Below are 14,945 nucleotides of genomic sequence, written 5' to 3' on the forward strand. Positions count from 1 at the left end.
ACACGCGCGCGCGCGCGCGAAATTTCATCATCAGTAACGGGATCGTCGTCTTCACGAGGATAAAAAAGGCCGTCAACGTAATCTTGTAAAAAATTCTGCACGACGGGAAACGAAACCGGGTCGGCGAAAAATATATAGGACGAAGCAGTATTGCCCGAGATAACAGGAAGTAACGTTTGCAAGCGTGGAATTATTTCTAGATTTTCAGAAATCTCGTCACGCTCTCAAAGGACGAAAACTCTTTAAAAAGTTCAGAAAAAAAAACAGGACAAAAAGTACAATTGAAGAGTTTTCCACAGAACAAATGTATTAAATAAAAAATCTATAGATTATATCGTTAAATTATTTACTGCATCAGTAGCGTCATGAATAATTTTTGTTTTGGCAGAAAATCAAAGATTTAAGTTTAAGATGAAGTGTTTCCGTTTCCTTAAAATTGCACTTTTTGGACTTGTTTGATTTATTTTTATATTATAGCTCCTCAATAATATTTTATCTTAGAATGTTTGTTAAAAAATATAAATGAGAAGTGCATTTATTATATAGAAAAATATATATAAAATAATAATGCCTAAATTTATATAAAACTTTCATGTTGAGCTTAATTTGTTAGATCTTAATTAATTGAAGGCTTAAGAACATGACGTGATTATCTTTTGATGTATTAATCAATTTATCCCGAAATTCTTAAAAAATATGTATGGAATGAAAGAACAGGTGTAGTTTGATTCTGCTCGTTTACCAAAATTTCCTTATCTGTCGCCTGTGCTCAGACAGGTAATGCATCGAATTACGCTTTGTCTTATCAATTATTATCACTAACGCGCATTCTTTCGTTATCAGCGTTACAGAGCTGGCGCGTTCTTAGATCCGTCACGAGTCGACAGTGATTCTAACATCGTGTCGCGCGCCTTCGCCTGTCAAATATATTTTATACGTCGAGGTACGATAAAAATTCTTACGTATTTACATGACCGTGTCATCGGTTGTCTGTCGCGGTCGCTTTGCGTCTTGCGCATAAGAGATAAGAAGAGCGTAACATTAATGCATATTCAGCGCATAACATCCCTTGATGTTCGTTGGATAAAGCAGCTAGTGTTCAGCTCGTCTTTCGCGTTTAATCTTAGCGAGATGAGTTGATAATTAAGAAACGTCGTGGAGAGGATAACTTTGTCGCGAAAAGTTAACTTTAGATAATCACGCTCTGATGCTGATTAAACCTGCGAAATAACACCGAACGCTGCTATCATCGCGTCATCGTTCGTTATTTGCATAATCCCTCCCCTTCCCCAATCGTAATTACGTACTGGTATTCCCCGGGGCTTGCAAATAGTATTTAATTAACTAGAACAACATCGATTTGCATGCGCTATTGCGTCGAAGTTGGGTAAAGTGCCAAAAATGCAATTATCTTATGCGAATGGAAAGAATCGAATTTTGTAAACTTTTTCATGTACACGTGGATCAAAATGAGAAAGATCTACATTTTTCACTTTTATTCATGAAATGTAAATATTTTAGGTTTTTACTGGATTCTTTTGAAATGAAGATCCACTGATCGCTTAGCTTATATACTGTAATGTGTATTTGCTCGTGTACGAATAGAGAAATTTTCTATATATATATATATATATATATATATATAGATGCAAATTCAGTAAATGCTTAAAGACCGAGCTTGAAACTTAAAGATTAAATACCCTGCATTTATGGAACTTGACTGCCGTAATTTTCTCACTTCGAGAAACATTTCTAAGCTCACAAGTAGATAAACGCCAGTACGAAGGCTATTACAGATGCTAATTTAACTTGATTTCTTCTTTCATCTTTGAAACATGATCTATCTCTTGAAATATAACTTCGTTACTAAGTAAGCGTAATATCTTTATTAGATTAAGATTATGCTAGCTTTTCACAATTCAGAACGAAGGGAAGCTATTTTTTTAACGCACGTGTCAGAATGTATTTAATAGTACGAAGAAAGATCTTCAGGAAAGCAACGGTGGACTCTACTGAAAAAATTACTAAAATATATGTAAAGTATATCGAATCTTATTCAATGTTTTCCAAAGTTTCTTTATAAATTGTATAATTTCTCTTTCTATTTTTTTATATCTTTTAATTTTTTAATTTCTTTTTAACAATACTATGATGGTTCCATTTATTTCAATTCGATAATACGAAACTTTTCTAGAACTTCAATTTATCACCAATCTTCGTTTTCTTTTGGTCCTGACACTGCGATAGTTGAACGCTTGCATAAATTTCATCATGCATAAATGTGGTAACCTAGCATTTTCCGAGACCTGCGAACGATGTTTAATTACCCGGAACGTCACTACGGCCGCCTTGACCTTACGATAATAAATCCGCGGCAGGCACGGGTTAATTGGCATACAAATGGATTTTCCAACACAGCGTATCAGTCCGCACGAGTGCACAGCCGTTGTTACTGTTACTGCTGCTTGCGCTCGCGTTTACGTTTGCGATCGGCAAGCACGTGCTCGGCATAATGCGAATTAGTGCGCGATTCCGCGCGGGCCCACCCCGGCTATTTCCGCCCGCGATCTCCTTCCGTCCCGAATTGCAGTCTCGAATTGTTTTTCGCCGACGCGGCGATGTCAGTCGATATAGGAAGGCAACGGTAATTGCATGACGATGAATCGGACATTTCAGTTCCGCCAGCGCGTAACGCTCTCTCGGAACTAATTATAGAGTAATTATAATTCCGGACTCGCGCGCGCGTTATATCGCGTTTTGTATGTTCACGTTGCTCCGCGGATTCTCTCTTTCACCATCCGACAATGACGATACTGAATATTTTAGCAAGCAAAACCGCGCTCGATTTATCCGAATAAACGCAGCGACGAAAGTACGATAATAGCGAGCGCGGAGATATAAATTGTGCCTCGATCTTATGGAGAATGTATTTCAGTTTAAAACAATTGCGAGCTTTATTGCACAATTTAGCGATATAGTTATGAGTAATGATGATCAATTTGTTAATGACAGAGAGATGCTTGAAAAGATTGCCTCATGCTGAATTGTAAAAGTTCTGAATTACCTTTTAGAAAACGATTATTATACGTCTACTCGTTGTGCGAAGTTTATATGTAAAAATCGCTTTTTGAAGAGTCGGAACTTTTTCGGCAAACTAGTAATTATTGCATTTTTGGTTTCAGTTTAATGATCTTGGGTCAATTTAGAGAATCAATTTCTCTATAATGAAGATTCAATCGAACGTCATTTGTTTTAACTTCTCAACTTTCAGCATAAATGTCCTGATTAAGTCTCAAAATGACATTTTCTGCTAAGCAGCAAAGTAACAAATAAATTCTATTAAAACCCATTTAAAATTAACTAAAAAATAAGATCTCATTAAAAATTTTACATTGTCTACTTCTACTCTCACAGTTTAATTTACCGAAGGAATTTATTTACCAACTTCCAACATTAAACGACTTGCTCGTTCAAAAACATTAAAGCGAACATAAATACAATATAATGTTAATTATAATATGAGTTACATTCTTAATAGCTTTAATATTCCCACCAATATCGAATACTGTAATATCTTTTTTTTTTATTATACTCTTTTATACTATACCCTTGAAGATTCTTGAAAATTTGAGCATGCGTACGAGAAGTACATATCAATGCACTTTGTCGGCAGAAACGTCTCGATGCAATAAATTTCGGATCAACGATCCGGCTCCTTTACGACGCCAATAATCGTCCGGAGGTCGACCTGCGCGATTCCTATCAATTTTCCACATTTACCCACCTCCGGATTTATTCACGACTGGCAGCCGCCTAAGCGGAAGAGTTCGGAATAATTGCTAACGTCGGCGACACGACCGGGACCTCTCGTAAGTCGATCAGGTAGCACGACGTGCTGGTTTTAGAATCGATCGATTAAATACCGTTGTCGTACCCGCTTGATTGTGAATTAACGGTGTCCGCTTTTTCGATTCGTAACCGCTCCTCCTCAATTTCAATGAGCTTCGATTACGATATAGAAAAAAAAAAGTAAAAGATGTCCGTTTCTCGTGTTTGCGCTTTATCGCAGGTTTAAAAATCAGATCAATCTTCTTACTCATCACTAATGATTTCTTTTAATATGGTAAAGTTTTAAAATTATGCGCATAAATTTTTCAATAAAAAAATAGCGCTTTAAACATTTTCAAATTTTCAAAGTAAATATAAATTTGCTTCTTTTTAGAACCAATTGTAATCGATACGAATATCTAACGTCGTATCTATTTTACATTACATTAAGGGGATAGTCAGTCAACATTTTTCATTTCACGATGGCTCGATAAGTCGAAATGGCATTTGGCATTATCCTGTGAAGAGCGCGAGTTTGCAGACGCAGTTATTTTTGTTAAAAAATGTTTCTTTGTGGAAGCTTGCAATATCAGAGCTTTATACAAATATTTTATACAGTGATATTTTGTCTGCAAAACAACTTCTTTTTCTCAAATAAAATTGGATAATTTTCTATCTCGAATACTAACATTTGCCGCCTGCGAACCTATATTTTACATCGAGAGACGGAAAGAATTCCTTTTGCCACTTCATGCCGTGTATATCTTTTTCTTCCGAACATTATTGCAAACGCGCGCATTACAAACGCGTCACGCACTGGTAAGATGCAATTACCGGCGCAACGGTGATTTCGCGTGCACGGTAGAGAAAAAACTTTTTTTACCCATCGGCTCACATACGAGATAATGTATGGCCGGTGACCATATATTAGGCTAAATAAACGTACCTTTAGACGCCTTTCACTTAAGGCTCTCTTTATAAAATAAGCTCCGAAAGAGCAGCATCCGCGGTGGTTAAAAAGGCGCAAATCCGCGATCTCTCTTAAATGAACATGAAGATTAGAGCTTCTCGCCGAGAGAGCTACGTCTTCGTTACAGCTGATTTTCGTCTTCTTTCTATTTCCCTCGGTTACGTCGTAAAACGACGATTTCATCGGTTAACCCGACGACGACGACGTTATCTGAAATAGGTTGTATATACACGTAGCGAGCGAAACTGCCACGAATAATCCAAAGAAAATATACTTGGTGCACGACCAAGGTGATGAAATAAAAGATTCGGATTTTATGGTAGTAACGCTAGAGGGTACTTGTAGATTATGTTACTTGTAGATAGAACAAATATTTTCGCATGCTATATTATTCTGTTTTAAAGTAAATTACTTTTTAAAGATATATAAAATATAAAGCTTGGATTTGACACTTACAAATATCGAAGAAGACTGTCTTTTTGTTTACAGAAATCTAGTTGATTTTAACAATTGTATTTAACGGATGTTGTAAATCTATGAACTAGTCGATTACCGCGTTAACGGTTGATCGTCCCGATTACCGTAGTAGAATTGCTAACGTAATACTTTCCTGCGAGAAATCAAGTACAAGCATGCGAAGTATGACTCCCAGGCATTTCCTCCTCATGTGTGTTAATGACCGACTCTTTCCTTGAGTCATTACAACCTTCCGCTCGCGAGAGCCGTGAACGGCAGGAAGTGCATTCCAGGTATATTTTAAATTTAACTTTAAACTTTCATTCAAATATCAGTATTATTGAAAAAATATACATATTTGAAGGTATGTTTTCTAAACGAAATCAGCGAAAGTTTTGACTCAGACTTTTAACTGTAATTAAAATCTTTAAGTTGTAATTTTTTAGTATTCTCTCTTCTTGGAGTCAAATTATTCTCCCAGAAAAGTCTCCCGAGCATTTTACATCTTTTATGAAATGACATTTATAGGATACGCGCGCAATGAATTCAGACGTAATTCCGTTTCGCTTTCGCCAGAACAAATCGCAATTCACGCGCCCGCGATTCGCCGATAAATTAATCAGACTTGTACATGCAGTACCGGTGCTCTCATTCTTCCACCGTCGTTAATTCTTCTGTGCCAAAAAAAAAATTAAAACTTTCCGCTCGTAGACACAACAACCACGATACGAGACTGGCGTTTCGACCCAGCTCCCTTCGTTGGATTCGTGGAGGCGATACACGTGTATACATACCGGTCGCATTAATAATACGGTTATGCAATAAGCCTCGCCTACGGTGGTTATTAGCGACTCGAACCCCGGATATGCAGCTATGAAATACAAACTCTGTAGACACAACATTAAGCTCGCCGTGGATGCGAATGTAACTTGCGCCCTACAACCGTTGCGGAAACTAAAAGACAGAATTGGTATGAATTATTCGCGATGTGCGATCAAAGAGGATCAACATACAGTTTGCACAGAGATTATCTTGCTATCACTATTAAATCTGTATACCGTGATTTGGAATCACAACCTTTCCTTTGTGAAAATGTTGAGATATTATCATCCCTTGCAAAAGAAAAATCAATTTTCAATACACGTTAAATATTTTTATGATTACATCTGAAAACAAAATAAAAATCCAATTGAAATGATACAAAAAGAAAAATATTTTATTTGCATCTTTAAAACCTTAGTCACAAAAATCTCTTGTTAATTTAAACTATTAATGTTTTCAAATTTTAAATAAATTGAAATAAATTTTAATCTCAACAGTTATTATTTAAATTTTTTATATTACGAAATTTAATACATTGTTATATTTTTTTAGTTAGGTCAGTGTTCACGTTACTATTATTTTATAAAATCATAGGATACTAAGTGCCAAATCCGACACTACTAGATATATATATATATATATATATATAGTATAACAAACTCTCCATTTTGTGTAAAGCCATATGAATTGCAAACATGTTCAGATGCAGATATTCTGTGAGAGACGTTATCGCTCTGAAACATCACACGGAACTCAAACACACAAACAGAAATTTTATTTTAGCATACAGTGACATATTTTGCCGCTTTAGGCAAAAAATTTGATTTATGATTTTAATTTGTCAATCGATTTATTCAAAAGTCGTAGGAGCTAAGAGAGTGTAAAAAAAAATTCATAAATATACAGGCGCTTTACGTACCAAATGTATTCTGACAAAACAGTTGAAACATTTCGCGACATACATAAAAATTGCACGCGAATTGAAATGCGTGATATTGTCTTTGCAAAAGCGCTTCTCTCCCAGTCGTTCTCTCAAAACACAAATACACCCCCGAACGTTACGTACAACTCGAACGAACGTACGCGTCCGATGCTTGAAAATAAAATCAAACGTCCGACCAAAGTTGCGGATGCAATTTCGCGATGTGCTACCGCGCTGCTAGAAGCCGCCGCTGGCGGGCGGCAAAAAGAGAGAAACTCAATCTCCCGAAATGGCTAACGATCGTATCACTCCAACAACGTTACTTTACGGTTGCAGGTGAGGAAGTGGCGACGGTGCCGTCCACCAGCAACGGTCAGGAAAGCTGGAAAGCGCAGAGGCTAGCTGTAAACGGGGAATCACCGCAATCGAGCAACCGTCGCCGCGGCTGCCGGCCTCAATTGCAACCGGTCGTTTCCGGCGGTAAGAGAAATCGGCCGGCGCCACCCCCGCCGTCGCAGCCGATATCCTACAGGGTCAATGCCAAGGATCAGATCGAGAGGTACTTCGACTGGCCGAACAAGGAGAACACACCCGGAAATGCCGTGAATCATCGCGAGAACGACCAAACGAACGAAATCCAGGTGACCGAGGAAGCGATAATGGGCTCGAATTTGAGCAGACATAACGGAAAGGGCCTCACCGGCCGGCGCACTCAATCTTCCGGGAATCTGTGCGATCCCAAAGGAAAGCTCAATAGTATGGGGAAGATACTGGTGCCCTGCTCCAGCGCGCAAAGGGAGAGGTTAGTCATTTATATTTGTTATCCCTTCCATTTTGCTGAAAATTGTTTTATATTCATTGTAATACATCAACTGTCCCGACGGAGAAAATTTTATAATAAAAATTATTATGGCAAGTAGGGGGAGCGCGGACCAAAGAAAAAAATTATGAAAATTTTATTGTTTTTTACCATATTATTTACCATAGTATTTACATTATTTATGGTATCATTCTTGAAAATTTTTACTTGTGGTCCGTAGCTACTATCGTATCTAGTAATTTTTACTATAAAATTTTCTCTGTGTATTGGTAACCATTATTGCATGCTATTTAATATAACATTTTGTTTAAAAAATGATTTTATTTAATCTTTTATCATTATATACTTAAAAATAACGAAAATTTTGAAAATTCTTTGGCGTATACGAAAAGAATTGCGCTAGTAGACGTTTTTATCTTTTTTTTTTTAATTTTTAAATTAAAACGGATATTTTAACATTTTACTTCCCCATATTTGCGTGATCTGTTTGCGTGATAATATTTGATATTAATATTCAACGTAATTTTTTTTTTAATTCAAAAGAGCAATTTTTTCTCGTTACGTCGAACTTCTTTTTAAGGAGATATTAAAAATGTAAAGAAACGTAGAGTTAAATTAGATTGTAATTTGATTAAAAGTTAATTAAAGTTATACGAAAGTTACATAAACATAAAGTTGGTACGATACTTCGTCGCTACGAAAATGGAATTAAATATTGTGAAACATTACGTGAGAAAAAGGTGACTGCAAGGTGTCTCAATCACACTTCTCTCGCGACAGATTAGATCTTCTTTGTAATCTAGTCTTGCAGACATTGTTAATTTTTAAACGGCACGAAAAACTATTGAAACGCTACAAGGGATAGTCGTGTTGCAATACACCGGAGGGAAAGGTCAATTCACGATCGATTACTCGTCCGGTACGCTTAAGGCACTGCTAGTATCACGCCAATAGTTTACTTAACACAAATTTGCCCATGGATTATGAAGACACATTTATAGAACAGACTGCATAAATTACGTAGCATAATGTATAATATAATGTAATTTAAATTCAAGTATGACGTTAATGATTATACTTTTCTTATTAAATTTATGGTTATTAAATATCTATGCATATATATTATTTATAGACATAAATTAAAATAATGTGATATGCATATATGTACATATATTACATATCATATCTTTTATATATAATTTAAATTTATTATAATTAAACATTGGATACAATTATTAACAATATTAACATATTTATGGATAATCATAGATTACTGCATGTTTGATTATATTTATGTTTTCTTTTGTCATTATTTAATGTTATATTATGCAATAATAACGTTATTATTAATGCAATTACTCTGATATTAAAGAAATATTTTTTTAGTTTAAGACATAAAGTAAATTTATTTGCACAGCATTCGTGTAATGCTTGTCAACTGTGTAAAGAGGAGAGCTCATTTATTATCGGTGTGAATTGTTCTTTACCCACGATCCCCGCAGAACGATAAGCCATTAACTCTCTTCACCTTTAACTTCTTTGCTCCACAATCTCTTTGTATCTACTGAAAAAAATTCAATTTGCACGTACGTTTTTCCATATAAAGAAATCACTTTTTCCATATAAAGAAGTTTCTCATAAATATATATTTCAATATTTTATCTGATTCTTTTATTTCAAATATTTTGAAATTTTTTTTATTGAAACCTAAATTATTATTCTAAAGATCTTTTTTATGGTTATTTTTTTAAGCGTTGTAAGTAGCAAATAAATATTCTTTGAATTGACTAAAATTGACTATCTTGGAAACTACTTGACTTTTATAAAAGAGAACGCAATATATTAAAACGTCAATTTTTTAACAAAGCAAAGAACATTCAAAAGCTATCATACAAATTAATACCATCAAACTGCCAATCAAAATGAAACGTCATGACATTCGTAACTTGTAATAAAGCTCATTATTCGACAATTTGATAAGATTAATTTGTAATAGCTTTTGAATGCCCAAGAGTCCACCGAAAAATTAATCAAGCTATATACGGTAATCGATATCCATTAATAAAATGAGATAGATTTAAAAAATAATTTCCGTAAAAAATTGGAATTAAGATTGAGATTAAGATTGATTGCGAATCGATCGATGGATTTCTCTCTCGCGAGATTGTCTTCTTGATTATTCCGTCGAGAATTACGAGGCGGTATCCTCCTTATAAATCATGAGTGACTATATTTAGCCGTGAATAAGATTGCTTGCCAAGTGATAAAGATCTCTAATTCGGAAGCACGTGCTAATAAAATCTACGAGGAGGACGAGACTGAGTTGCTGAGAGAGCAACTTTTAGATAGAAAAACGTGCAAAACTTGCTTGCCTCCAGTTTAACTCCAGGATTCCTCATCGACATGAAATCGAACGTGTGTTGTGTACCGTTGTGCTAAGCTGCGTAAGGCGATTAAATAATAACAAGATTGCCGTGAAAACATAACGCTGTGTACTCCAGCAATATTCCTTTGCTGCTGATGGTTCGCCTAACCATGCACTTAAACGGAGTAAACTGCCGGCCGCGTGGCCGACAATGGCCGTGATCGTAAATCCGAAGTGAATTATATTTCGACGTTGATAACGATGATAAATGACGGTGATAATTCGGTAGAAAATAAACCGCGCACGCCGCACGTCCTGTTATTAAATTAATAATTGTTTGCGCCTCGTGTATATTCGTCGTAATAATAGGTAAGATGAAACCACGACTGACGATGCTCTTATATACTATAACCGGTTGCGTACATAATCTAAAAACTATTAGCGAATCCGTCAAGGACAGACTCCTCGTTAATGTAACTTTAATAAGTTCAGCCGAACTCTGTGCCGATCATTTTTCTCGATATAGGTCGACATCTTGCGATATTTAATATCTATTCTTTCTGTTGTAAGAAAGAACAAATATTAGATTAACTTTACGTTACGTTCAAGGCGTAATGTGAATAAGAAATTACTGCATTTTAATTTTATATATATATATATATGTATATATTTGAATATATTTGAATATATTTATCTAATTAAAAAAAGATTGGTTACTCAATCGTACATAGAACTGATGAATAACGATATATTTTATTGCAAATACTTTCAGCTGTGATTATACAGCTTTGTCTAAAATGTTTAAGGTCTGCTGCTGTTAAATTCCGTCTTCGAACACAATAGAATTAAACAAGATATTTAAACTAACGGTAGCGCGTTTAAAGTAAAAGGAGAAAACTGGGGAAACTTTACTGGCGCGGAAGCCGTCCTGCATCTTGCGGTGACGGGTACAAAACAGGGAACCACTTGCATCAGCGTCTCCGGGGCGCATAGTTCTCTCTTACAGCGACTGCACGAGCAACCCTTACAATGGGGTTGGCGGCGCGGCGCGGCGCGGCGCGGCGTGGCGCCTCCGGTAGTAACAAGTTGCCGGCCGCGAGATAATTTAAAGTACCTCTGAAGTCGGCTAGTCGCTGAACCAGGGCGGCTTCCATTAAACCCTCGTTTACACGGGGAGGACGGGGTTTAGGCGGAGGGATAAGGGTACGTGGGCTAAAAGAGCAGTCGCGGAGAGACGGAATATTAAAACGCGGCAGCGCGCTTCCTGATCTCATTTGCGTAAGTGCCGTTGTCTAACCCGGCAGTGACAACACCGGTAATACGCGCAAGCGGGAGAATCGTCGCTTCGTTTGTCGCTTGTTTACTTAAACCTTAAAATATCAGACTGCATTTTAGTTAGTTACTTTTACTTATCAAAGAAACCTTTTTCTTATGTAGAGAAATATTTTACGGTTACGAGAAATCTTTTGATTCTTCAAATCTGACGGATTAGGAAAATGCTTCTTCTTTTTTGCACATTTAATATCTGCTTAAAGTTACTAAAACATTACATCTTTTTTGTCTGTTTACTCAATCTTAGAGCGACTATTATGTTCTTTACTTCTTGTACTCTCTAAATTACAATTAGTGAAAAATCACTGAAATCAGTGAAAATACACTTATAAATACTTATACTTATAACTTGTCAATTAGTGAAATAAATACACTGATCTTTCAGTGATTGCACACTAATTCTGAAGTAAGAATCATTAAAAGTCAGTGGATACTCACTAATTATTATTAATTATAAGTATACCACTGCAAATCAGTAAAATTACACTGATTGCAATTTAGAGTAAGAAGATATATTCTCTTGCAGAAAAAGAAGCTAAAGTTGAGATGAGTGAAAGGTCGCACAAGTATCGCGAGTCTATAACGGGACATTCGTCTAAATTTTAATATCGAGTTATCTTAAGGTTGCGTTTTCCGTCACGTCTGTAGTTGTCAGGAGTTGCATTATAAGACTGTTATTTGTATCATTGCTCTATGACCGGATAGAATTTTTTTAGGCTCCGCGCGATACACGGAGGTATATCCGCGACGCGGAGAGAGAGAGAGGTCGAAGTAAGTGGAAAGACCGGTGAAAGGTCAGATGTTCCGCGCGCCTGTGCGCTTATGCATGCCATGGAAGTTTGCGCATGAGGCAGAGGCAAGCAGGCAGGCAGGCAGGCATTCGCCTATTCCAACCGGGCGTGAAAGCGGACTACAGCGGATGATGTCACGTACGAATTATTATTAAAGTTTCCTATATACTCCTGTTCCCGGTACCGGGTCTACGTTGTCACGTAGGGTGTTTTATGGGACGCATGCAAACACGATCGCCAAGCAAACGCGAAACGTTGTTGTCACATGACAACACGAGACGATTATGTCACGCTTCCCCGACTTATTTTCCTTAACAAATCTCACGGCGACGTAACGGCGAAGAATAAATAGGAGGAGTCGTGCAACTTTTATTGTCGCAGACAAGAAGCATTTTCCTTCACTGTCAAAGTATATCTGAAAGAAGAAAAATATTGATACTGCGGTATCGACTTTTTTTTCTTAATAAAGGAAGAGAAAAGGGTATTGTATAATGTATGTCGTTAAGACCCTCGTGCTTAAAAATCAACTTGAATTCAACCTCGTCATTATCTCTAATGAACGTAAATATTAATTCGTTAATATTTATAAATCAAAAATACACGCGGCAGGATTATTTTATCGACATGTTCGAACGCAGGGCGCACGAAATATCGGCGGGATGTCTTACGAATATCATCCACCGATATTTCGATTACGGTGCGCTCGATTTCATCTTGTTCGAGTGTCACGTATGTCACATCGCGCGCGAACGTGCTGTCACGCCGGAGCTCTTCCCATCGCATCGAATGCACCTCCTATATATCGCTTTTAAATGCTTTTTATTTCATTTCGCATTTTTTTTCCCGTTCGTCCTCCTCGCTTAAGCCGACACGACGACGTTGCGAGCGTAGCGATGGCGTTTAAACAGGAGAATATGTGTACTATCTCCCGTACGAGAATTTACATTCGCGTCGCATTTCGCGGGTTTCGTTACGTACATACACGAGAAAACGAGCGAAGTCACACAAAACGATCGCTCGCAAACCCTATTACGCCACGCTAACGAAATAATGTACAAACGTTGTGAACAGCGGATTATGCAAATTACCGTAAAGTAATTTTTCCTATAGAATTTGAGACGTCTTCTGACGGGAGCTTATTATATACGAAACGCGTGCTTCCGTCTTACAGAACTTGGTTCCTTCTCGGCACTCTCATCTTTCTTTATACTTATAATGAAGAAAAACGAGAAACAAAATGAGTTACGCAAACGTGCAAAGTACATCATACAAAGTAATACTCCTAAAGGAAATTTATTCATCCTAGCATTCTGCTAATATACGCATATTGATAATTTCTTGCTAATTATAACACACAGAAAAATTTATTCTTATGCTAAGAAAAGCAGTTTCTCATTTTTTTTAGTTTTCTTCTTTTAAGTAAGGGTTATCTTTGCAAAAGATATCTTCTTGATAATTAGTCATAAAATACACTCATTATTTAATTGAAACAAGTTAGGTTTATTTAAAATAAACTTCTGTGTACACACAGAAAATGTATACGTGAATTAAATAAGTATCACTTATTTTAAATAATTTATAAGTTTATCCCCAAATCTATGGTAAATTTGTCATAAGTAACAAATTTAGTTAAAATATATTTTGAATCCTAGTATATAAATTTATACTTTAATTAAAAATATTAAGTTAAAATAAAAATTTGATTTATTTTGTACTTTGATTTTTCTTCAATTCAATTTTATAATATTCTTCGAGAAAGTATAAATTCTTTTTTTCAAGTATATAATTTTTAAGATAATGAGTTCTCTAAAATTTGTGATTAGTATATTTTTAACACAATTATCAAAAAAATAATCTTTATTGAACATAACCGTTAGTTATAATAAGGGAATAAGTAAATTGAGTAATTTTCCATTTTCTTGGTAGTGGAATAAATATTTTTCTGTGTACAAATCTGCAAAATTTTATCATTTTTCTGTGGCTTGGAAAATAAAAGTAGTCTTCCATAATTTTTTTATGCACTGAAACCAAACTTAATATAAGGATGAGTACTCTATCACGTCAAGTTTATGAAAAAATGTGATTAAAACTCACTTTTGACTATTTTTGAAAATTTATAGCTGACGAAGTTGGAGACTTTGAAAAGAGTTCAAATTAATGCTTGAATTGTATGTACTGTATGAAAATATCAAATGTCGACGCGCTTTGTTTTTAGAAGCGAGTTACACAGTGTCAAGTAAAACAATTGCTCTATATAACTCCAGTGCAAAACCATTGTAAATAGTGCAAGTTTCAATAATAGATTTGATATATAAAAAAAAATTATATTTCATAGAGTATGTTATAAAAAATCCAAGAATGAAAATTGCTCAACCATCTGTTCTTTTTAAGCAGGTACAAATTTTGCGGTTCGCTGCCAAATCACTTGGACGATAAGGATACGCTGGACGACGATGAAAGGGACAACAATAATGTTTCGTCCGAGAATGTTGGCGGAAATTTCGGCACGTTACCGCACAAGAAGCGCTCGTTAGGCGTGCACTTCTCGGACAGCGAACCGACCGGCACTCTGGATCTCGTCAAGCACCGATCGCAGGATTCCCTGGACGAAAACGATCCTTGGAGGTACGTAATAACCG

At 36.0% G+C, this 14,945-nt stretch overlaps 1 protein-coding gene across 3 annotated transcripts in view; it reads left to right on the plus strand.

Annotated features, from left to right (window-relative positions):
* Nucleotides 1-14,945, plus strand: part of LOC105834215 — a 125,178-nt gene that overhangs the window by 73,869 nt on the left and 36,364 nt on the right. For 2 of the 3 annotated variants that reach the window (XM_012676528.3, XM_036287194.1), the window contains exons 2-3: nucleotides 7,335-7,800; nucleotides 14,698-14,931. In XM_012676528.3, the coding sequence (XP_012531982.2) occupies nucleotides 7,335-7,800; nucleotides 14,698-14,931 (700 nt within the window). The remainder of the gene's footprint in view (nucleotides 1-7,334; nucleotides 7,801-14,697; nucleotides 14,932-14,945) is intronic. The other variant, XM_012676529.3, reaches the window with a different exon arrangement.

Source organism: Monomorium pharaonis, chromosome 5, assembly GCF_013373865.1.
Source record: "Monomorium pharaonis isolate MP-MQ-018 chromosome 5, ASM1337386v2, whole genome shotgun sequence".
Classification (NCBI taxonomy): domain Eukaryota; kingdom Metazoa; phylum Arthropoda; class Insecta; order Hymenoptera; family Formicidae; genus Monomorium; species Monomorium pharaonis.